The sequence below is a fragment of the Cetorhinus maximus genome, unplaced genomic scaffold, assembly GCF_964194155.1.
Source record: "Cetorhinus maximus unplaced genomic scaffold, sCetMax3.hap1.1 HAP1_SCAFFOLD_393, whole genome shotgun sequence".
NCBI classification, from domain to species: Eukaryota; Metazoa; Chordata; class Chondrichthyes; order Lamniformes; family Cetorhinidae; genus Cetorhinus; species Cetorhinus maximus.
The window spans coordinates 203,111-228,000 of NW_027596339.1; the positions used below are offsets into that span (position 1 = coordinate 203,111).

The following is a 24,890-nucleotide window of genomic DNA, read 5'->3' on the forward strand; positions in this document are numbered from 1 at the left end:
TTACATTATGGGTTCTTTAGATGTCTCAATGATGAGATCTTGAGACTTGTATATTTAAACATGGACCCTTTATCGTTAGTTTTTAACTATTTACAAATCCCAGGTTACTGTCATGCATGGTGCTGTTACCTCCATGCAGGGTGGTTCCAGAGTATTCTCTCTAGGCTGTTCTCTGAGTCTGTTACCATGTGACTCTATACATAATACCGTGGGTGGTGCTATTCTCCAGTCCCACATTAACCCTTCCTCTGCCGAGCACCTTCACATTACAATAGCATGCAAACACATACTACCACATCCACCACCAAAAATGATAAAGATAGCAGACACATGGGAACTCCACCAGCTAGAAGTTCCCCTCAAAATCACTCACCATCCTGATTTGGAAATATATCACCATTCCTTCACTGTCACTGGGTCAAAATCCTGGAACTCCCTCCCTAATAGCACTGTGGGTGTACCTACACAACATGGTGTGTAGCGGTTCAAGAAGGCAGCTCAGCAGCACTTTCTCAAGGGCATTTAGGGTTGAACATTATATAGGGTGCGACAGTCAGACACACGCTGTCAGGCAGTCAGACGCATGCTGTGAGGCAGTCAGACATGTACCATGATACAATCAGATACACACAGTGTGACAGTCAGATGCACTCTGAGAGTCGGGATTGAGTTTGGCAGGTTAACTATAATAGTGATTAAGCAGATTGTTCCATTATGTTAAGGGGCAGTTTTTTATCACAAAGATTGAAAGTGTAAAACCAAAGGAGTTATTAAGCTAAATCTTTCCTTCTTTACCTAATTTCCAACAGTAGTATTTAGATGTTCTGCTAACAAAATTCCTTAAAATGTATGACTTTTATACTGAACCACCTTGTGGAATAGAATGATGATGCATTCCTTCCTCGAATTACCGGCGTTAATTTGCTTGTATTTCTGCTTTTGTTCTTTATCTCTAGAATCCAGACAGATATTGAGAAATAACAGAGATTCTACCATTCCAAATTAAATATTCATGACAGCATTTAAATTGAAAAATTGCACCTGTCACAACAAATCCTGCATTTATTTTGCTGTCTTCAGTCCATTTCTCTCTGCCACTTTTCTGAAAGAAGTGATACTTGGGATAGAGGGAATATTTCTGAAGGACATCAATAACCCTTCACTATCTCACTCATGAGAATCCTGCGCGTGTGACCCTGCAAGTAAGACAGACTGGAGGGGACAGAGACAGGGTGTCACATAGCAAATCCAACCACTGTCTGCTTCTAACCATCCCCAGGTACTTCCAGCAGGGAGCAGTGATAAGGAATGGGGAACCTAATTTATCCTTTCATCAGCTCATGAAGCTTAAAATGGAGTAATACTGAGATCAGCTAACTCACCACAACTTGCATTTATGTAGCACCTTCGTTTAAAACATCCCAAAGTACTTTACAGGAATGTAATCAGATAAAAATTGACACTTTACCCAGGAAGGAGGTGACAAAATGCTTAATCAAAGAGGTAGGTTTTTAAGGAGCATTGGAAACAAGAGAGAGAGATAGCATGACAGAGAGGTTTAGGGAGGGATTTCCAAAGCTTGGAGCCCAGGCATCTGATGGCACAATCACCAATGACGGGGTGAAGGACGTGCGGGATGCACATGAGGTCAGAATTGGAGGAGTGGAAAATTCTCAGAGTATTGTATGGCTGTGGGAGGTTACAGAGGTAGCGAGAAAAGTCATAGACTAGAGTTTCAAGTTGCCACCTTTTGGGTGTGTATGACTCAAAGTCACAACAAGGCAGTGTGTTAAGACACCAAGTCACCCATAATGTCATTCTACATTAAATCAGAGATTTCTAATTAATCTTTTAACAATGTTAAATTCTGAATCTCATTCGTCAATGTGTAATCACAATCATACAGCACAGAAGGAGGTCATTTGACCCATTGTGTCTGTGATGCCTCTTTGAAAGACCTATCCAATTAGTCCCACTCCACTTGGCTTTCCCCCATAGTTCTGCAAATTTCTCCTTTTCAACTATTTATCCAGTTCCCTTTCAAAAGTTATTAATGAATCTGCTTCCACCACGCTTTCAGGCGATGTGTTCCAGATCACAGTAGCTCACTTATAAAAAAAATTCTCATCTCCTCTTTGATTCTTTGGTTGAACACCTTCGGTCTGTGTCTCTCTGGTTACCGGGCCTCCTGCCACTGCAAGCAGTTTCTCCTTATTTACTCTATTAAAACCCTTCAAGATTTGAAACACTTTGATAAATCTCCCTTGGCCTTCTCTGCTCTAAGGAGAACAATCCCAGCTTCTCCAGTTTCCCCACATTAACTGAAGTCCCTCATGCCTAGTAAATCTCCTCTGCAATCACTGGCTGGCATTCACAGCCACCCTGGAACTGGATACAACATTGCAGCTGGGACTGAACCAATGACTTGTAAAGGTTTCACCATAATGTTCTGCATTCTATTCTATGAATAAAGCCAAGGATGCCACATGCTTTTTTAACAACTTTCTCAACTTCTCTGAATACCTCCAAAGATTTACGTCCACACCCCCATCCTCGGTTTCTCTGTTCTTGTACACCCCGCACAATGGCCCCACTTAATTTACATTGCCTCTCTTTGTTCTTCTTTCCAAAGTGCATCACTTCACCCTCTTGGCATTAGGTTTCATCTCTCATCTGTTTGCTTATTTCACCAGTCTGTTTATGTCCTCATGAAGTCTGTTACTATTCTCCTCACTGTTTATTACATTTCCAAATCTTGTGTCACGTGAAAACTTCAACATTTTTTCCTGTATATAATAAATAACATTATAAGATTATATATATAATATATATCAGTTCAATCAGTGATTTTAACATTGAATCATCATCAGACAAGTTTTTAAAGGTCCCCAGTCTTTCAGTAAGTGAGTGAGTTAGTGAATGGGTGAGTGAGTACAATTCCCTCTAGTCTGAAAAACAACCATTCAGCACTATCTGTTCTCTGTCCCTTGGCCAATTTTATATCCCCTTTAATCCCTTGGGTTTTTAAGTTTTTAACAAGTCTATTTATGTGGTACTTTGTCAAATGTATTTCGAAAGTTCATATAAACAATATCTACTGCACGGCCTTCGTCATAATTGTCAATTAACTCGATCAACATATTTTTGCGTTTAACCTTTGCTAAATGTCATTCATTAAACCATGTTCTAATTTTGTCCCAGATTATTATCTCAAAGGTTCTCCACCACCTGGCATTATGTTGACTGACCTGTGCTTGGCAGGATTAACCCTCTCTCCTTTATTTAAGCAGTGCTGTAATATTTGCAATCCCCTAGCCCGAGTATCTAAGGAAGATTGTGGCCAGAGCCTCTCATCTTTCAATTTTCACTTCTCATCTGAACCCTCTACGTGTTGCTTGATTCCCTATCGTCTTATTAACCAAATATTATCAGGCACCCCCTTTGATTCCTAATATACTTTGCTCTTCCATGTCAGCTGTGAGGAGGTGGAAGCCAGGAGTGTAAAGTCAATGGCAGTCAGCACAGACAGACAACCGAAGGACAGCAGCCTTTCCGCCAGTAAGCCTGGACAGCGTGCCCAGGCCTCAGGGACAGAACCAGAGGGGGAATCACAGAGTCACGATGTGAAGTTCTCTGATTTAAATCCCAAATTTACCACCACGTCCCAGGATGAACCTGCAGATTTGGGGGACAGATCCCATGAAGACCCCAAAGATCGAGCAAATAAGGGAATGCTGGAGGATGACTTCTCTGAGCACGGAGGAGAAACCTCAAACCATGACGAGTGTGCAGAGAGCGAGAACAAAGTGCCAAGGCTGGGCACAGCAGCATTGATCCAGGAGGAGAGCACTGTACTGCAGGCCAGCACTGGCAAAGAGAGCTGCATCAAAGTGATTGGTAAAGATCAGCGCTGTTGTTGGGTCTTAGATATATGATCCTCATCCCCATACACCTACCCAGTGGGGTCATAGGATAGAGTCTCACACTGTCACATTCGGTTATCTAACGATGCAGCAAGATATATATTTATACATGACCCTTCACAACTCCAAAATGTCCCAAAACACCTGACAGCTAATTAAACCTTGTTGACATTTATTCGCTGCTATAAGGTAGGAAGTGGAGCCTCCAATTTGTGCACAGCAAGCTCCCACAAACAGCAGTTTGACATTTTTTTGCAGTGTTGGTTTGGGATTGGAGACCTCTCCTGCTCTTCAAATTATGACTATGGGATCTTTTGTAATTACCTGAGAGTGCAGAAGGAGCCTCTGTTTAACACCTCATCTGAGAAATAGCACTTCCAACAGTGCAGCACTTCCTCAGCACTACACTAGAATGTCAGCCTGGATTTTGGCTGAAGTCTCTGGAGTGGGACTTGAACCCATGACCTTCTGACTTAGAGACAAGAATGCTAACCACTGAGGTTCAATTGACACTGTGAGAAGCTATTATACACCAAGGTTGGCTGAGGGACAATCCCTGAGAAGGGACATTATTTGATCTCAGTCAGGATAAAGGGTCTATCATTAGCCTTGGATAAGTGAAAGCCAGGCCTGGCTCAATCCCCTGTATGCTGCCTATTCAGACATCCCTGTGGTGGAGCAGGGGTGGGAGTCACAGGGGGCAGGATGTGTGGGATTATACCCCAGTGTGAATTGACTGGGCCAATGTTGCCATGAGTCTAGTAGAGGATGCTGGTCTGATGCAAAACACCCGAATCTATCCAGTGAGATATGGAGCACAGTGGCCACTGTGGGCCACAAACAGAAGCCACTCTCTGGCTCCAAGACACTGTTTAAAGGGGGGACATACTGTCAGAGCCTTGTCTTCTCTGCCTATCAATCTCCAATCAGAGAAGAGATGAGTGCAGATCCCAAAGCTAAACCCTGAGGCTCACTTGCCTTGAAAATGGAGACCACCAGAAACAAAGCAGGAAATGATACAAGAGAGCATATCCGGTTCACATAGAGCCCACTCTATATCGGCACATTTTGTAAATCCCACCAGGGCCCCTGGAAAGGCATCAGAGCAAATGATGTGCCAGAAATTTGTGTCAAGTGGCCTGTGTTCAGAGGTTGAAATGTGGATGTCTCTGACAAGGCCAACGTTTATTGCCAATTCCTAATTGCGCTTGAGAAGTTGCTGGTGAGCTGTCTTCTTGAACCGCTTGAACCATGTGGTGTAGGTACACCCACAGTGCTGTTAGGGAGGGAGTTCCAGGGTTTTGACCCATTGACAGTGAAGGAACGGTGATGAACTGCTTCCATTGGCTGAAGGGTAGATAACCAGAGAGTACAGATTTAAGGTATTGGAGAGTCCAAACGCAGACTCGGTGACCGCTTTGCGGAACACCTTCGGTCTGTCCGCAAGCATGACCCAGACCTCCCTGTCGCTTGCCATTTCAACACTCCACCCTGCTCTCATGCCCACATGTCCGTCCTTGGCTTGCTGCAATGTTCCAGTGAAGCTCAACGCAAACTGGAGGAACAACACCTCATCTTCCGACTAGGCACTTTACAGCCTGCCGGACTGAATATTGAATTCAACAATTTCAGACCATGAACTCTCTCCCCTCATCCCCACCCCGTTTCTTCCCCCTCTTTTTTCCATATTCATTTTTATTTTTTATTTTTTATTTATTTATTCCCACTTATTTCAATTATTATCGTTTTTAAAATTTATTTCTATTTTATTCATTGTTTTATCCCCAGCTTTTAGCCTTTTCGATCTTTATTCCCATCACCATCCCCTCCCCCCACCCCACCACCATTCTGTCACTTTCCAGAGCGCTTACCCTGGTCCGGCCATTACCACATTCTACTTTCTACTCTTAGTATCACTATTAGCACCTCCTTTAGCCAGAACCACCACTATTAACACCCCTTTGACCTTTTGTTCATGACATCTTTGTCAATCTCTCCTTTGCCTCCACCTATCACTGGCCTTGTACCCAGCTTCACCTGCTCCAACACCCCCCCCCACCCCCCCCCCACCCTTAAACAGTGTAAATTTCACGACATTTGTACTTCCCCTTCAGCTCTGAAGAAGAGTCATACAGATCGTAACGTTAACTCTGTTTTTCACTCTACAGATGCTGTCAGACCTGCTGAGTTTTTCCAGCATTTTTTGCTTTTGTTACAGATTTAAGGTAATTGGCCAAAGAATCAGAGGCGACATCTTGAGGAAAGGAAATCTGCCGTCCTTATCTGATCTGGCCTACACTTGACCCCAGATCCATAGCAATGTGGTTGACTCTTAAATGCCCTCTGAAATGGTCTTGCAAGACACTCAGTTGTGTCAAACCACTACAAAGTAAAGGAAAACAAATGAAACCAGACAGATCACCAGCATCGACCTTGGCACCGGAAATGACAACAGCAATCGCAGCCCTGTTGACCCTGCAAAACTCTCCTTACTAACATCTGGGGGCATGTGCCAAAATTGGGAGAGCTGTCTCACAGACTAGTCAAGCAACAGCCTGACATAATCATACTTACAGAATCATACCTTACAGATAATGTCCCAAACACCACCATCACCATCCCTGGGCATGTCCTGTCCCACCAGCAGGACAGGCCCAGCAGAGGTGGCGACACAGTGATATACAGTCGGAGGGAGTTGCCCTGGGAGTCCTCAACATCGACACCAGACCCCATGAAGTATCATGGCATCAGGTCAAACATGGGCAAGGAAACCTGCTGCTGATTACTATGTACCACCCTCCTCAGTTGATGGATCAGTGCTCCTCCATGTTGGAGGAAGCATTGAGGGTGGCAAGGGCACAGAATGTACTCTGGGTGGGGGACTTCACTGTCCATTACCAAGAGTGACTCGGTAACACCGCTACAGAGAGAGCTGGCCAAGTCCTAAAGGACTTAGCTGCTAGACTGGGTCTACGGCAGGTGATGAGGGAACCAACAAGAGAGAAAAACATACTTGACCTCATCCTCACCAATTTACCTGTCACAGATGCATCTGTCCATGACATTATCGGTAGGAGCGACCACCACACAATCGTTGTGGAGATGAAGTCCCGCCTTCATGTTGAGGATACCCTCTATCATGTTGTGTGGCACTATCACGTGCTAAATGGGATAGATTTTGAACAGGTCTAGCAATCAAGATAGTGTATCCATGAGGCACAGTGGGCCACTAGCAGCAACAGAATTAGAACACAATCTGTAACCTCATGACCCGGCATATCCCCCACTGTACCATTACCATCAAGCCAGGGGATCAACCCTGGTTCAATGAAGTGTGTGGGAGGGCATGCCAGGAGCAGCACCAGGCATACCTAAAAATGTTGTGTCAACCTGGTGAAGCTACAACATAACATGCCAAACAAAATAAGCAGTAAGTGATAGACAGAGCTAAGCAATTCCACGACCAATGGATCAGATCTAAGCTCTGCAGTCCTGCCATATTCAGTTGTGAATGGTGGTGGACAATTAAACAACTCACTCGAAGAGGAGGCTCCATTAATATCCCCATCCTCAATGATGGGGGAGCCCAGCATATCAGTGCAAAAGACAAGGCTGAAGCATTTGCTACAACCTTCAGCCAGAAGTGTCGAGTGGATGATCCACCTCGGCCTCCTCCGGAGGTCCCCAGCATCAGAGATGTCAGTCTTCAGCCAATTCGATTCACTCCATGTGATATCAAGAAACAGCTGAAGGCACTCGATACTGCAAAGACTATTTGCCCTGACAATATTCCAGCAATAGTAGTGAAGACTTGTGCTCCAGAACTTGTCGTGCCCCTAGCCAAGATGTTCCAGTACAGCTACATCACTGGCACCTACCCGGCTTGTGGAAAATTACCCAGGTATGTCCTGTACACAAAAAGCAGAATAAATCCAACCGGGTCAATTACCGCCCCATCAGCCTACATTCGATCATCAGTAAAGTGATGGAATGGGTCATCAATAGTGCTATCAAGCAGCACTTGCTTAGCAACAACCCACTCTCTGATGCTCAGTTTGGGTTCCGCCAGGGTCACTCAGCTCCTGACCTCATTACAGCCTTGATTCAAACATGGACAAAAGAGCTGAACTCCAGAGGTGAGGTAAGAGTGACTGCCCTTGACATCAAGGCAGTTTTTGGCCAAGTGTGGCATCAAGGAGTCAATGAGAATCAGGGGGAAAACTCTCTGTTGGCTGGAGTCATACCTAGCACAAAGGAAGATGGTTGTGGTTGTTGGAGGTCAATCATCTCAGCTCCAGGACATCACTGCAGGAGTTCCTCAGGGTTAGTGTCCTCAGCCCAACCACCTTCAGCTGCTTCATCAATGACTTTCCTTCCATCATAAGGTCAGAGGTGGGGATGTTCGCTGATGATTGAACAATGTTCAGCACCACTCGCAACTCCTCAGATGCTGAAGCAGTCCATGTTCAAATACAGCATGACCTGGACCATATCTAGGCTGACAAGTGGCAAGTAACATTTGCGCCAAGCAAGTGTCAGGCAATGACCATCTCCAATAAGAGAGAATCCAACATCGCCCCTTGATGTTCAATGGCATTACCATCACTGAATCCCCCACTATCAACATCCTGGGGGTTACCATTGTCCAGAAACTGAACTGGACTAGCCATAGAAATACTGTGGCTACAAGAGCAGGTCAGAGGCTGGGAATCCTGTGGCAAGTAACTCACCTCCTGACTCCCCAAAGCCTGTCCACCATCTACAAAGCACCAGTCAGGAGTGTGGTGGAATACTTTCCACTTGCTTGAATGAGTGCAGCTCCCAGAACATGCAAGAAGCTTGACACTGTCCAGGACAAAGCAGCCGCTTGATTGGCACCACATCCACAAACATTCACTCCCTCCAACACCGACGCACAGATGTGTACCATCTACAAGATGCACCAAGGGTCCTCAGACAGCAGCTTCCAAACCCATGACCACTGCCATCTAGAAGGACATGGACAGTAGATAGATGGGAACACCACCACCTGGAAGTTCCCCTCCAAGTCACTCACCATCGTGACTTGGAAATATATCACCGTTCCTTCACTGTCGCTGCGTCAAAACCCTGGAACTCCCTCCCTAACAGCATTGTGGGCGTACCTACACCACATGGACTGCAGCAGTTCAAGAAGCAGTTCACCACCACCTTCTCAAGGGCAATTAGGGATGGACACTAAATGCTGGCCCAGCCAGCGAAGCCCACATGAATAAAAAAACCTCCTAACTGACTCCTTTACCAATGTCATTAACTTGTCGGGAACTCTCTGTGCTCTTGTTTTAAACCGTCTCCTGTGTAAAATTATTGAATGTCTTTCTGATCAGGAATATCATTGCTGATTGTGGATCTTGCTGTGCATAAATTTAGATCCCACCTTTATCGAATAAAAATGGCAGTGACCGTGAGGAGCTTTGGGACATATTGAGGATGTGACCGGTGATATAGAAATGCAGCCTCACTCTTCCCTTATATTTTCCATTGTTCTGGTGAAAAGATTGATGTAACTTGCAACCGGTTGCATTTCATTGAGTCTTATAGCACCAGGAGACCATTTGGCCCATTTTGTCTGTGCTGGCTCTTTGGAAGTGTTATCCAATTAGTCCCACTATCCCTGCTCTTTTTCATAGCCCTATAATTGGTTGCATTTGACTGTATGTGATTGGCTACGACACAGGGCGTTAGTTACACTGTTAATTAAGATACCACCCACCCTGATGCAGTTTTCATCTCTGCTTGCCAGATTATTGGCACTTCCACTGGGCAGTGGAAGATGCCCATTTTGGGCTGACATTAAAGGCATCTTCAGGTACAGCTGAGGTGTGACAAGTCTGCTGCTAATTTTCACCTGCAATCCCTTGTGGATTTTTGAACCTTAACAGTGTTCAGTATTTGATTTGCTCACCCTTACAGGTGCTTAATAAACTTTCCATTTCCCTCTTACCTCCCACAAGGGAGCATGTGTCACTCTGGCAGTTTGCCAGTTCAGTGTAATACAAGAGTTAGGATTATGATGGAATACTCTCTCCACTTGCCTGGATGGTGCAGTTCCAACAACACTCAAGAAACTTAACAACATCATCCAGGATAAAGCAGCTTGCTTGATTGGCATCCCACCCATCACCTTAAACATTCAATCCCTCAGCTGTTTCAACAATCTAATTGATTCCTGATCCCTCAGCTAAGCTTTGTTATGTTTCCTTGGCTGTGTGCCCAGACATCCATTAGAGTACTAAAACACCTGAGTCACAGAGAAAGCATTGCCTAATTGACAGCTCTGGCTCTCTGGTCTATTCTGTCAATTTCACTATGTTTATTTACACAAGATAAAGAGGTTTCAAGTGCTTTGAGTTTCTGCTATTGAAAATTTAAAGGATTTAGACGATTAACATATTTATTGGGCTGCAGTAAAAGCAATTTTTAGGAACGAATACTTTTTAAAGTCTTTTTTAATACATCCAATTGTCACTGTTGGGTTCATTTGTTTGCTATGGAGTGTAGAATAGGTGATTGGGCATGTAAGTGCATAAAAGTATTGGGGCCATGGGGGGGTGGGTGGGGGCATAGCTTTATATGGAAGAATGCAAAAGGAACCTTTCAAAGGGTTTCCTCATCCAGACTTCAGTTAATGACACCTCTAAGGCACCGTGAACCATGAATCCTTTAAAAGCTGGCCCAACTCCATGAACATATGAACGTATGATCATACGAACATTGTGGGGGACTAGGACATGCCTTACTCCGCAATGGAGCCTGCCAGGTCAGGAGTGCAAGGTGCAGGCTCATGATACCTAAACGGCACAGGTGAAAATTGGAAACCCAGAGAATGGGGTCTAGAATCCCAAAATAGGGCCCCAGCTGTCATTTTCATACCACCACAGAGTCCTCCTGACTCCATGAAAATTCAGCCCAATGTTTCAAGACAATGACCTTTCATCAGGACTGGGAAAAGTTAGAAATGTGATCGGGCAGAAGACAAGAGAGTTTAAATGACAACAGGGTTAGTGTGGCAAGGTCAAAGGCAATGGGACAAGTAAAGAAAGAAAAGATGTGCCCAAAAGAGGTGTGAATGGCAGCTGTCCGAAAGCAAAAATGAAAAAAAAAGGTACAACCAAAACCTGCAAAGAGAAAACAAAATGGAGGCAGAGATTACGCTCTGAATTTGTTGAACTCATTGTTGAACCTGGGAGACTGTAAAGTGTCTAATTGAAAGATGAGATGCTGTTCCTTCACCTTGCTTTGAGCTTCATTGGAACAGTGCAGGAGGCTGAGGACAGAGATGTCAGTGTGACAGCAAGATGGAGAATGAAAGTTACAGGCCACCAGAAGCTTGGGGTCATGCTTCTGGACTGAATAAAGATGTTCCGAGTTGCATTTCTTTACTTGTCCCATTCCCACTCCCTTTGGATTTGCATCATCAACTCTTTTGTCATTTATTCTCTCCTGTCTTCTGCCCTAACCATTTTGTTCATTCCTCCCTCCCCTTTCCCTGCCTCTATCTCTACTCAATTGAGACCTATCGCAGATCTAGCTTTTTCCAGTACTGATGAGAGGTCATGACCTGAAATGTTAACTCTGTTTCTGTCTCCACAGATGCTGGCAGACCTGCTGAGTATTTCCAGCATTTTCTGTTTTCAGTTCAGATTTCCAGCATCCGGAGTATTTTACTTTTGTATTTACAAAAGGGAAAATGCATTTAAATGCATTAAATTTTTTGAGGATGTACCTAGTAGGGTAGATAAAAGGGAACCAGTAGATGTAGTATACTTGGATTTCCAAAAGACATTCAAACAATGTCACACAAAAGGTTAATATGCAAGATAAGGGCTCGTGAGACTGGGGGTAGTATAAAAGCATGATGGAGGATTCACTAATAGACAAGAAGCAAAGAGTAAGGATAAATATTGAATTTTCAAGTTGGCAGGCTGTGACAACAGTGGAATGCCACAAGGATCAGTGCTGGGGACTCGGCTATTTACAATCTATATTAATGACAAACAAAGAAACAGAGAGTAATATATCAAAGTTTGCTGACGATACAAAGCTAGGTGGGAAGGTAAGCTGTGGGGAGGGCAAAGAGATACGACTGATTACGTGAGTGGACAACAAGGTGACAGATGGAGCATCATGTGGAAAAGTGTGAGGTTATTCACTTTGATCGTAAGAAAAGAAAAGCAGGATATTTTTTAAAAGGTGAGAAACTTGTAAGTGTTGATGTTCAGTGAGACTTGGGTGTGCTCATACAAGGAACACAGAAAGTTAGCATGGAGGTTCAGCAAGCAATTAGGAAGGCAAATGGCATGTTGGCCTTTATTGCAAGGGGATTGGAGTATGGGAATAAAGAAGTCTTGCAACAGTTGTACAGAGATTTGGTGAGACCACACCTGGAATACTGTGTACAGTTTTGGTCTCCGTATTTAAGGAAGGATACACTTGCATTGGAGGCGATACAGTGAATGTTCACTAGATTGGTCCCTGGGATGAGGGGGTTGTCCTATGATGAGAGGCTGAGTAAATTGGGTCTAATTTCTCTGGAGTTTAGAAGAATGAGAGGCGATCTCATTGAAACCTATAAGATTCTGACGGGGTTTGATAGGGTGGACACTGAGAGATTGTTTCCCCTGTTGTTTTCTTCACTCAGAGTTGTGAATCTTTGGAATTCTCTACCTCCGAGGGTTGTGGACACTCCATCATTGAATGTATCCAAGACAGAGGTTGATAGTTTTTGGTTCTTCAGGAAATGAAGAGGATTGGATTTGAGGTAGAAGATTACCAATGATTGTACTGAATGGTGGAGCAGGCTCGAGGGGCCGAATGGTCTACTCCTGTTGCTATGTCTTATGTTATTATGTCATGGAGGGATTTATAAACAAGGACAATAATTTTAAAATCAACCGTGAAAAATACAATAAAGGGAATAGCTGCACAGGTTCTGCTTCTCTCCTCATTGCTTCAGGGTCCAGGATTGAAGAATTCTGGTTAGGCGGCTCCCAAAAGCATACGCTTGACAATGGCTGCCTCTCCTGTCAAGATTCCTCCTGCTGAGGGAGGATTCAGCACTTCCCCTAGTGCCTCATCAGAGCAGCAGATGGCAGCACAGGAGCCTTATACCAGGGCCAAATCTACCATTGGTCCTGTCCCTCTCTCCCCTTCCCAAAAGTGATTCTGCTAATAATTCTGTCCCTCTCTAATCATGGAATCAGTGACCTTGTATCCCTTCTCCCTTCAGAGGACAGACCCCCACTTCCGGCTCCATTTGAGCATCGCTTTGTATCATTCCAAAAAGTGCCCGTGAGCAGCCTGTACAAGTTCAACCTGAAGGAGGTGCTCGGAGGGTAAGAGAGCATTTTTGGCAAAATCATAAAATAAAGTAATATATTTGGGCATTGTCAATAATTAAATAATGATAAATGCATAAAATGTTAGAGTAGTATATTAGAATGATCTTGTGAGTGAATGTATCGGACTATGAGAGGGAGTGGGATGTTGACATGTAGAGTAAGGGGTTAGTGTCAGAGTGAGAGAGAGTGTGGTATATCAGTGTTACAGTGAGGGGTTAGTGTCAGAGTGAGAGTGGGTGTAGTATATCAGTGTTACAGTGAGGGGTTAGTGTCAGAGTGAGAGTGGGTGTAGTATATCAGTGTTACAGTGAGGGGTTAGTGTCAGAGTAAGAGAGAGTGTGGTATATCAGTGTTACAGTGAGGGGTTAGTGTCAGAGTGAGAGAGAGTGTGGTATATCAGTGTTACAGTGAGGGGTTAGTGTCAGAGTGAGAGAGAGTGTGGTATATCAGTGTTACAGTGAGGGGTTAGTGTCAGAGTGAGAGAGAGTGTGGTATATCAGTGTTACAGTGAGGGGTTAGTGTCAGAGTGAGAGAGAGTGTGGTATATCAGTGTTACAGTGTGGGGTTAGTGTCAATGTGAGAGTGGGTGTAGTATATCAGTGTTACAGTGAGGCGTTAGTGTCAGAGTGAGAGAGAGTGTGGTATATCAGTGTTACAGTGAGGGGTTAGTGTCAGAGTGAGAGTGAGTGTGGTATATCAGTGTTACAGTGAGGGGTTAGTGTCAATGTGAGAGTGGGTGTAGTATATCAGTGTTACAGTGAGGGGTTAGTGTCAGAGTGAGAAAGAGTGTGGTATATCAGTGTTACAGTGAGGGGTTAGTGTCAGAGTGAGAGTGGGTGTAGTATATCAGTGTTACAGTGAGGGGTTAGTGTCAGAGTGAGAGAGAGTGTGGTATATCAGTGTTACAGTGAGGGGTTAGTGTCAGAGTGAGAGAGAATGTGGTATATCAGTGTTACAGGGTTTGGTTACGTGTTGCAGGTTTAAGGTAAGGGTTACAGGTTCGAGTTCGGATTAGCATGAGTGGTTCAGAGCGCGGTATAATAAGCTCCCCTCCCCTTTCCCATTGGCTGTAGCACTGTTACTGATTTATTCTAGGGGACGATTTGGAAGTGTCCATCGCTGTACACACCAATCCTCAGGTCTGCAACTCGCCATGAAAATCATCAAAATTCGATCTGTCAAAGAAAAGGTAAGGATGAAAATGCCTTTTCTGCAAATCCTGGAACATCTGCATCATACAGATAATTCCAGTCGTAACGGAGAGCCCCACTCAGGCAGACGAGGACTGAAAGGATTGTGATCCCTGCTGTACTTCACTTACCTGAGGACAACGAAAGTTTGAATTAAGGTCTCCTGAGGCTGGAATGTTTGGCTGAGTTGAGAATATTTAAATTTACTCTGAGACTGTGTGGTGCCATTCTGACAGCACTCTTATAAACAGTGCACCACATGTCCCATCCTCCATTGTTCCCGTGCTCTCATATTCCATCAGCTTCTCCTTTATAAAACTGGAAATATTCCTCATAACACTTGAGTGAATTTCATTTTCAAGCATATGTTGTTCAGAATTACCAACTATTTTTGGACTGAGCAACTCCCATTTTCCCAACCAAACTCTGCAGGAACCTCCTCAAACTGCTGCATTCACTCAACCATTTCAACACACGCTGACTGTCCGGAGCCTGCTCAGCACCTCTCCCAGCATAGTGATAAAAGCAAAATACTGCGGATGCTGGAAATCTGAAACAAAAATAGAAAATGCTGGAAAAACTCAGCAGGTCTAACAGCATGTGTGGAGAGAGAAGCAGAGTTAACATTTTGAATCTGCCTGATCCTTCTTCAGAGCAGCATAATAATATTCAGCTCAGTGATCATTGTCTCCTTCAGCTCCCTGACTTCCCCTAATCTCTTTGGCTACCTAATTTGTCTTGCTCCCCTGCTCTTTCCCCATTGCCCTGCACTTTTTTCCATTTCAATTATTTATCCACTTCTCTTTTGAAAGTTACTATTGAATCTGATTCCATCACCCTATCAGAGTGCAGTACAGATCGGAACAACTGGCAGTGTTAAAACAATTCTCCTCATCCTGTCTCTGGTTCTTCAATTCAAATCTTCGGTTTGTGCCCTCAGTCACTAGCCAACAATCTGTGTGGAATCCTTTTCAATGTCACTTCCTTCAGGTCACTGGATAAAATGAAGATCTTGATATTATTTGCGAATAGTGTAAACTAGATCCGGTAAGTGGAGGGAGAAGGGTTTTCACATTAAACCTCTGTTCTGGGGGACCTCTGCCTCAGTGTAGGTGTGGTAGGTGTGAGAACTGGTGTGCACTGTGCTGACCACAGCAGCCCTGTGTGACAGGCTGATTCTGACCATTGTTGCTTCCCTCGTCTCCATTCGAACGCATGTTTATTGAAATAACAATATCTTACATGTTTGAGTGAGGGACAGAGGGAAATGAGTTCAAGGTCACAGTTCCTGCCAGTCTCCCGTAGGCCAATAGGGAGCCTGCTGAGCGAGATTGCTTTAACGAGTGAATGAGAATCAATGTATAAGGCGAGTGCGAAACCTGAACACGAGTGTCTCCACAGACAGAGGGCATCACTCTGGCACCAGGATTTCTGAAGGGAACAGACAGTGTGAACTACTGAAGGTCAAATAATTTACAACAGCTTCATTCAGCAGCACAGCTCACAGCCTGACAGAGTTGGCAATGCAGAGAGCAAACAGCTGAGTCAGGGGGAGAGCTGAGAAAGGGGAGGTGGTGGTATTGTCACTGGGCTAGTCATCCAGAAACCTGGGGACCTGATTTGAATCCCACTGCCACAAATGGAGAAATTTAAGTTCAATCAATAAAAACCAAGAATTAAAAGTCTAATGATGACCGTGAAACCACTGTCATAATGTCACTTAGGGAAGGAAATCTGCCATCCTCACCCGGTCTGGTCTACATGTGACTCCAGACCCACAGCAATGTGGCTGACTTTTAACTGCCCTCTGAAATGGTCTCGAAAGCCACTCAGTTGTATCAAACTTCTAGACCGTCAATAAGGAATGAAACTGAACAAACAGCCTGGCATCAGTCAGAAACGACAACAGCAAACTCAGCCCTGTCGACCCTGCAAAGTCCCCCTCACTACCTTCTGGGGGGCTAGTGCCAAAATTTAGAGAGCTGTCCCACAGACGAGTCAAGCAACAGCCTGATGTCATCCTTTTGGAATCATATTTGGGGAGGTGATGGCGTAGTGGTATTGTCACTGGACTAGTGATCCAGAGACCCAGAGTAATACTCTGGGTACCTGAGTTCAAATCCCACAACGGCAGATGGTGAAATTTAAATTCAATAAAATATCTGGAATTAAAATGTCTGATGATGACCATGAAACCATTGCCAATTGTTGTCAAAACCCATCTGGCTCACAAATGCCCTTTAGGGAAGGAAATCTGCCGTCCTTCCCTGGTCTGGCCTACATGAGACTCCAGACCCACAGCAATGTGGTTGATTCTTAAATGCCCTCTGAACAAGGGCAATTAGGAATGGGCTTAAATGCTGCCCTAGCCAGCGACACCCACATCCCATGAACGAATAATTAAACAAAAGATAATGTCCCAGATACCAACATCACCATTCCTGATATCGGCACAGTGGTACACAGTCGGGAGGGAGTTGCCCTTGGAGTCCTCTCAACATCGACTATGGACTCCATGAAGTCTCATGGCATCAGGTCAAACATGGGCAAGGAAACCTCCTGCTGATTACCATGTACCGCCCACCCTCAGCTGATGAATCAGTGCTCCTCCATGTTGAACACCACTTGGAGGAAGCACTGAGGGTGGCAAGGGGCAGAATGTACCCTGGATGGGGGACTTCAATGTCCACCACCAAGAGTGGCTTGGTAACACCACTACTGACCGAGCTGGCCTAGTCCTAAAGGACATAGCTGCTAGACTGGGTCTGTGGCAGGTGGTGAGTGAACCAACGAGAGGGAAAAACATACTTGACCTCATCCTCACCAACCTGCCTGCCGCAGATGCATCTGTCCATATCGGTAGGAGTAACCACTGCACAGTTGTTGTGGAGACGAAGTCCCGCCTTCACATTGAGGATACCCTCCATCGTGTTGTGTGGCACTACCACTGTGCTAAATGGGACAGATTTCGAACAGACCTAGCAATTCAAGACTGGACATCCATGAGGCGCTGTGGGCCATCAGCAGCAGCAGAATTGTACTCGAACACAACCTGTAACCTCATGGCCTGGCATATCCCTCACTCTACCATAACCACCAAGCCAGGGAATCAACCCTGGTTCAGCGAAGAGTGCAGGAGGGCATGCCAGGAGCAGCACCAGGCATACCTAAAAATGAGGTGTCAACCTGGTGAAGCTATAAAACAGGACTACTTGCATGCCAAACAGTATAAGCAGCAAGTGATAAACAGAGCTAAGCGATTCCACAACCAACAGATCAGATCTAAGCTCTGCAGCCCTGACACATCCAGTCATGAATGGCGGTGGACAATTAAACAGCTCACTGGAGCAGGAGGCTGTACAAATATCCCCATCCTCAATGATGGGGGAGCCCAGCACAGCAGTGCAAAAGATAAGGCTGAAGCATTTGCAACAATCTTCAGCCAGATGTTCCGAGTGGATGATCCATCTTGGCCTCCTCCGGAGGTCCCCAGCATCACAGATGCAAGTCTTCAGCCAATTTGATTCACTCCATGTGATATCAAGAACTGACTGAAGGCACTGGATACCGCAAAACCTGACAACATTCCAGTACTGAAGACTTGTGTTCCAGGACTTGCTGCACCCCTAGCCAAGCTGTTCCAGTACGGCTACAACACTGGCACCTACCTGGCTAGGTGGAAAATTGCCCAGGTATATCCTATACACAAAAAGCAGGACATATCCAACCCTATCATCAGCAAAGTGATGGGAGGGATTATCAACAGAGCTATCAAGTGGCACTTGCTCAGCAATAACCTGCTCACTGATGCTCAGTTTGGATTCCACCAGAGGCCACTCAGCTCCCCCTGGCTTTGCTACAGCCAAACACGGACAGGATGGCAGCATGGTGATAATGTTACTAGGTTAATAATCCATAGGCCCAGGTTGATGGCCTGGAAACACAGTTCAAATCCGATCAGAGAATTTAAATTTGACAAATAAATCTGAAATAAAATGCTAGTCTCAGTAATGATGATCATGAAACCACTGGATTGTCATAAAAACCCATCTGGTTCATGAATATCCCTTCGGGAAGGAAATCTGCTGCCCTTACCCGGTCTGGCTTACATGTGACTCCGGATCCACAGCAATGTGGTTAACTCTTCACTGGCCTCTGAAATGGCCTAGCAAGCCACTCCATGGGGGCAATTAGGGATGGACAACAAATGCTGATTCTCACCTCCCATGAACAAATAATAAAAAATCCAAAATACCTGAATTCAATAGGTGAGAGTGAGAGTGACTGTCCTTGACATTAAGGCCACATTTGACCGAATGTGGCATCAAGGAGCCCGAGCAAAACTGGAGTCAGTGGGAATCGGGGGAAATCTCTCGACTGGTTGGAGTCATACACAGCACAAAGGAAGATGGTTGTGGTTGTTGGAGGTCAATCATCTCAGCTCCAGGACATCACTGCAGGAGTTCCTCAGGGTAGTGTCCTTGGCCCAACCATCTTCAGCTGCTTCATCAATGACCTTCCTTCCATCATAAGGTCAGAAGTGGGGATGTTCGCTGATGATTGCACAATGTTCAGCACCATTCATGACTCCTCAGATACTGAAACAGTCCATGTCCAAATGCAGCAAGACCTGGACAATATCCAGGCTTGGCCTGACAAGTGGCAAGTAATATTTGTGTCATACAAGTGCCAGGCAATGGCCATCTCCAACAAGAGAGAATCTAACCATTGCCCCTTGACATTCAATGGCATTACCATCACTGAATCCCCCACTATCAACATCCTGGGGTTACCATTGACCAGAAACTGACTGGACTCGCCATATAAATACTGTGGCTACAGGAGGGGGCCAGAGGCTGGGAATTATTTATACCATTTAAATCAATTAAACAATTACTTAAAACTGGAGAAAGGGATAGACCAAGTAATTACAGACAATCAGTCTAAACTTGGAGGTGGGAAAGTTATTGCAAAAAATTGAGCTGTATAAAAGTATGAGGGACCTAGATGGAGTGGATAGGAAGGACTTGTATCCATTCATAGAGAGGTCAATAACTGGGGCCTGAATTTTTTAGGCAGCGGGCAGGATCGGCGGGAGCGGGCGGGGGTGGGGCCGGAGCTGATCGTCACCTGCGATCAGCTCCGTGTCACCATTTTACACGGGTGGGCCAATTAAGGCCTGCCCAGCGTAAGATGCAACCGATAGCACTCAGCACTACCTGTACAGGCAGGGGGAGGAGGGAGAGTCAGGGCCAGCGCTCTTTCACGCAGGCCGCGAAAGAGCACTTCAATCTCCCTTAGGCACAGAGCTGCCTTAAGGAGATTGAAGGGCTTCTGAAATTATTAAATACAAGATTTATAAATTCATTTAAACATATCTCCTCATGTGACTGTGTCACAGGAGATGGGAGATGTTTTTATAGTTAGGAAAAAATTTTAATTTTATTAATAAAACCTTCAGGACACCTTATCCCGCTCGTGGATGAGGCTTTCTAAAATACGTGAAGGCCACCTGGCCGTTTCGCCTGCCTGCCAACCTTAAGGTTGGATGGGCAGCGTTAACAATTTGATTAATCACTTCCTTTATGGCCTTAAAAGGCTGTTTCAATATCGGTGGGCATGGAGCCGGCTCCAGCATGCACCCGCCAAATTAAACATCACGAGACAACGCAGTGACATCGGGATGCACGCCCGGCCTCATTACGCGTTATTTTACACGTCAGCGTGTCAGGCACACCGCCGCATGCCGACTGAAACATCCTGCCCAGGGGATAGAGATTTAGGGTGGGATTTTCTGGCACCCCCACTGGTGGGCATTATTTTGGGCAGAAGGGTAAATTTGGAGAGCTGTAAAAACTCAAAGGCTCTCCAAATTTAGTGGACATGCCCACGATGATGGCCCTGGGTTCCGGTGGTTGGAATACCCTGCCAATAAAGTACTTGGTAAAGAGATTGGTGTGGAATTGAGGAGTAATTTTGTTACCCAGAGGGTAGCGGGGATCTGGAACTGAAATGGTTATAGATGCAGAAATACCCATCAAAAAACCAGCAAGATATGCACATGAGAGAGCGACAGGGAATGGACCAGGAAGTGGAAGCTGGGATTAGACTGGATCGATATCTTCAGGCTGGCACAGAGATGATGGGCCAAACGGTCTCTTTCTGTGAAGTATATTTTTCCATGTTTCTAAGAAAGTTTGATGAAAAGAATTCAGTATCTCGGATCTCTCCCTTACTGTCTCCGTTCAGTATCTCTGATCTCTCTTGCTCTGACTCTCCACATTCAGTATCGCTGATCTCTCTCTCGCTCTGACTCTCTCTGTTCAGTATCTCTGATCCCTCTATCTCTCTGTGACTCTGATCTTTCCTTCTCTGACTCTCTCCATTCACGATCTCTAATCCCTCTCTCTCTTTAACTCTCCACGTTCAGTATCTCTGATCTCTCTCCCTCTTTCTGTCTGACTCTCTCCATTCAGTGTCACTGATTCCGCTCTGTCTGACTCTCTACATTCAGTATCTCTGATCACTCTCTCTCTCTCTCTCTCTCTCTGAGTCTCTCCATTCAGTATCCCCGATCTGTCTTTTTCTCTGGCTATCTCCATTCATTATGTCTGATCTCTATCCATCTGACCCTCTCCATTCAATATCGCTGATCTCTCTCTACCTCTCTCTCTGACACTCTCTGTTCAGTATATCTGATCTCTCTCGCTCTGATTCACTCCATTCAGCATCTTTGATCTCTCTCTCTGTCTCTCTCTCTTCAGTGTCTCTGATCTCTCTCTCTGTGACTCTCTGCACTCAGTACCTCTCTCTCTCTATCTCCATTCAGTATCTCTGATCTCTTTCTCTCTCTCGAATTCTCTCTGTGCAGTACCTCTGATACCCCTCTCTCTGACACTCTCCATTCAGTATCTCTGATATCTCTCTCCTTCTGACTGTCTCTGCTCAGTATCTCTGATCACTCTCTCTCTCTCTGACTCTCGCCATTCATTATCTCCGATATCTCCTTCTCTCTGGTTCTCTCTATTCAGTATCTCTGATCTCTATCTCTCTACGAGTCTGTCTGTTCAGTTTTTCTGATCTCTCTCTATCACTCTCTCCGTTCACTATCTCTGATATCTCTCCCCCTCTTAGTCTCTCTGTTCAGTATCTCTGATCCCTCTCTCTCTGACTCTCTCTGTTCAGTATCTCTGATCCCTCTCTCTCTCTGACTCTTGCCATTCATTATCTCCGATATCTCTCTCTCTCTCTGATTCTCTCCGTTCAGTATCTCTGATCTCTCTCCCTGTGATTATCTGCATTCAGTATCTCTGATCCCTCTCTCTCTCTCTGACTCTCTCCCTTCTCTATCTCCAATCCCTTTCTCTGACTCTCTCTGTTCAGTAACTCTTATCTTTCCCTCTCTGACTCTCTTCATTCAGTATCTCTAATCCCTCTCTCTCTCTTTGACTCTCCACGTTCAGTATGTCAGATCTCTCTCCCTCTCTCCCTCTCTCCCTCAGACTCTCTCCATTCAGTGTTCCTTATCTCTCTCTCTCTTTCTGACTGTCTATTCAGTATCTCTGATTTTACTATCTCTGACTCTCTCCATTCAGTATCTCTGACTCTTAATCAGTATCTCTGAACTTTCTCTGACTCTCTCCACTCAGTATGTCTCATCTCTCTCTCTCTCTTTCTTTCTCTGAGTCTCTACGTTCAGATCCCAGATCTCTCTCCCTCTCACTCTCTCCATTCAGTACCTCTGACCTCTCTCTCTGACTATCTCCATTCAGTATCTCTGATCTCTCTCGCTCTGACTCTCTCTGTTCAGTACATCTGATCTCTACCTCTCTCTCTCTCTCTGACTCTCTCCTTTCTGTATCTCTGATCACTCTCTCTCTGATTCTCTCCATTCAATATCTCTGAACTCTCTCTCTCTGCTCAGTGGCTCTCTCCATTCATTATCTCCTATCTCTCTGTCTCTCTCTCCCTGATTCTCCATTCAGTATCTCTCTCCCTCAGACTCTCTCCATTCAGTGTCCCTTATCTCTCTATCTCTCTCTCACTCTCTCTCTGACTCTCTCGATTCAGTATCTCTGATCTTTCTCCTTCTGACTCTCACCATTGAGTATCTCTGATTTCTCTCTCTCTCTGACTCTCTTAATCAGTATCTCTGAACTCACTTTGACTTTCTCCGTTCATTATGTCTCATCTCACTCTCTCTCTCTTTCTCTGTGTCTCTCCATTCAGTATCTCTGAGCTCTCTCCCTCTCACTCTCTCCATTCAGTACCTCTGATCTCTCTATCTCTCTGATTCACTCCATTCATTATCTCTGAACTCTCTCCCACTCACTCTCTCCATTTAGTACCTCTGACCTCTCTCTCTCTTTCTATGACTCTCTCCATTCAGTACCTCTGACCTCTCTCTCTCTCTCTGACTATCTCCATTCATTATCTCTGATCTCTCTCTCTCTGACTCTCTCCGTTCAGTCCCTCTGATCTCTTGATCTCTTGTTCTGAATCTCTCTGTTCAGTATATCTGATCTCTATCTCTCTCTCTCTCTCCCTTCTGTATCTCTGATCTCTCTCTCTCTGATTCTCTCCATTCAGTATCTCTGATTTCTCTCTCTCTCTGACTCTCTTAATCAGTATCTCTGAACTTTCTCTGACTCTCCCCATTCAGTATGTCTCATCTCACTCTGTCTCTCTTTCTCTGAGTCGCTCCGTTCATTTCTCTGATCTCTCTTGCTCTCACCCTCCATTCAGTGACTCTGATCCCTCTCTCCACGTTCAGTAATTCAGATCTCTCTCTCTCTCTCTGACTCTCTCCATCCAGTATCTCTGATCTCTCCCTCTCTCTCTCTCTCTGATTCTCTCCATTCAGTATCTCTGATCTCTCTCTCTGTGACTCTCTCCATTCATTATCTGCTATCTCTCTCCCCCTCTGACTCTCCCCATTCAGTATCTCTGATCTCTCTCTCTGTGACTCTCTCCATTCATTATCTGCTATCTCTCTCCCCCTCTGACTCTCCCCATTCAGTATCTCTGATTTCTCTCTCTCCCTGACTCTCCATTCAGTATCTCTGGTTTCTCTCTCTCTGACTCTCTTAATAAGTGTCTCTGAACTCTCTCTGACACTCTCCATACAGTATTTCTCATCTCAATCTCTCTCTCTCTTTCTCTGAGTCTTCCCGTTCAGTATCTCTGATCTCTCTCCCTCTCCATTCAGTACTTCTGATCTCTCCCTCTCTCTTTCTCTTTCTCTGACTATCTCCGTTCAATAGCTCTGATCTCTCTCTCTCTCTGACTCTCCCTATTCTGTATCTCCATTCCCCCTCCCTCTCTCTCTCTCTGACTCTCTCCATTCAATATCTCTGATCTCTCTCTCTCTCCCACTCTCTCCGTTCAATAGCTTTGATTTCTCTCTCCCTCTCTGACGCTCCCCATTCAGTACCATTTGAGCTCTCTTTCTCTGACTCTCTCTGTTCAGTATCTCTGATCTCTCTCTCTCTCTGACTCTTTCCATTCAGTATGTCTGATCTCTCTCTCTCTCTGACTCTTTCCATTCAGTATGTCTGATCTCTCTCTCTCTCTGACTCTTTCCATTCAGTATCTCTGATCTCTCCTTCTCTGACTCTTTCCATTCAGTACCTCTGACCTCTCTCTCTCTGACTTTCTCTGTTCAGCATATCTGATCTCTCTCTCTCTGACTCCCTCCCTTCCTTATTTCTGATCTCTCTCTCTCTGACTCCCTCCCTTCCTTATTTCTGATCTCTCTCTGTCTCTGACTCTCTCCATTCTGTATCTCCCTCTCCCTGAGTGTCTCCATTCAGTATCTCTGATCTCTCTCTCTCAGGCTCTCTCCATTCAGTACCTCTGATCTCTCTTTCCCTCTGACTGTCTCCATTCAGTATATCTGATCTCTCACTCTCTCTGACTCTCTCCTTTCAGTATCCCTGATCTCTATCTCTCTGACTCTCTCCATTCACTATCTCTAATCCCTCTCTCTCTCTTTAACTTCTACGTTCATTATCTCTGATCTCTCTCCCTCTTTCTGTCTGACTCTCTCCATTCTGTGTCGCTGATTCCTCTCTCTGTCTGACTCTCTACATTCAGTATCTCTGATCTCTCACTTTCTCTATCTCTGAGTCTCTCCATTCAGTATCCCTGATCTCTCTCTCTGTCTCTGGCTATTTCCATTCATTCTGTCTGATCTCTATCCATCTGACCCTCTCCGTTCAGTACTGCCGATCTCTCTCTACCTTTCTCTCCAATCCCTCTGTTCAGTATATCTGATCTCTCTCTCTCTCTGGCTCACTCCATTCAGTATCTTTGATCTCTCTCTGTCTCTCTCTTCAGTGTCTCTGACCTCTCTCTCTGCGAATCTCTGCACTCAGTACCTCTCTCTATTTCCATTC

The 24,890-nt window shown here is 45.0% G+C and overlaps 1 protein-coding gene across 1 annotated transcript in view; it reads left to right on the forward strand.

Annotated features, from left to right (window-relative positions):
• Positions 1 to 24,890, forward strand: part of LOC144673603 (uncharacterized) — a gene marked incomplete at its 3' end in the record, with an annotated part of 236,213 nt that overhangs the window by 62,643 nt on the left and 148,680 nt on the right. The window contains exons 4-6 of the mRNA XM_078535351.1: positions 3,476 to 3,897; positions 13,192 to 13,297; positions 14,399 to 14,492. Of these exons, the coding sequence (XP_078391477.1) occupies positions 3,476 to 3,897; positions 13,192 to 13,297; positions 14,399 to 14,492 (622 nt within the window). The remainder of the gene's footprint in view (positions 1 to 3,475; positions 3,898 to 13,191; positions 13,298 to 14,398; positions 14,493 to 24,890) is intronic.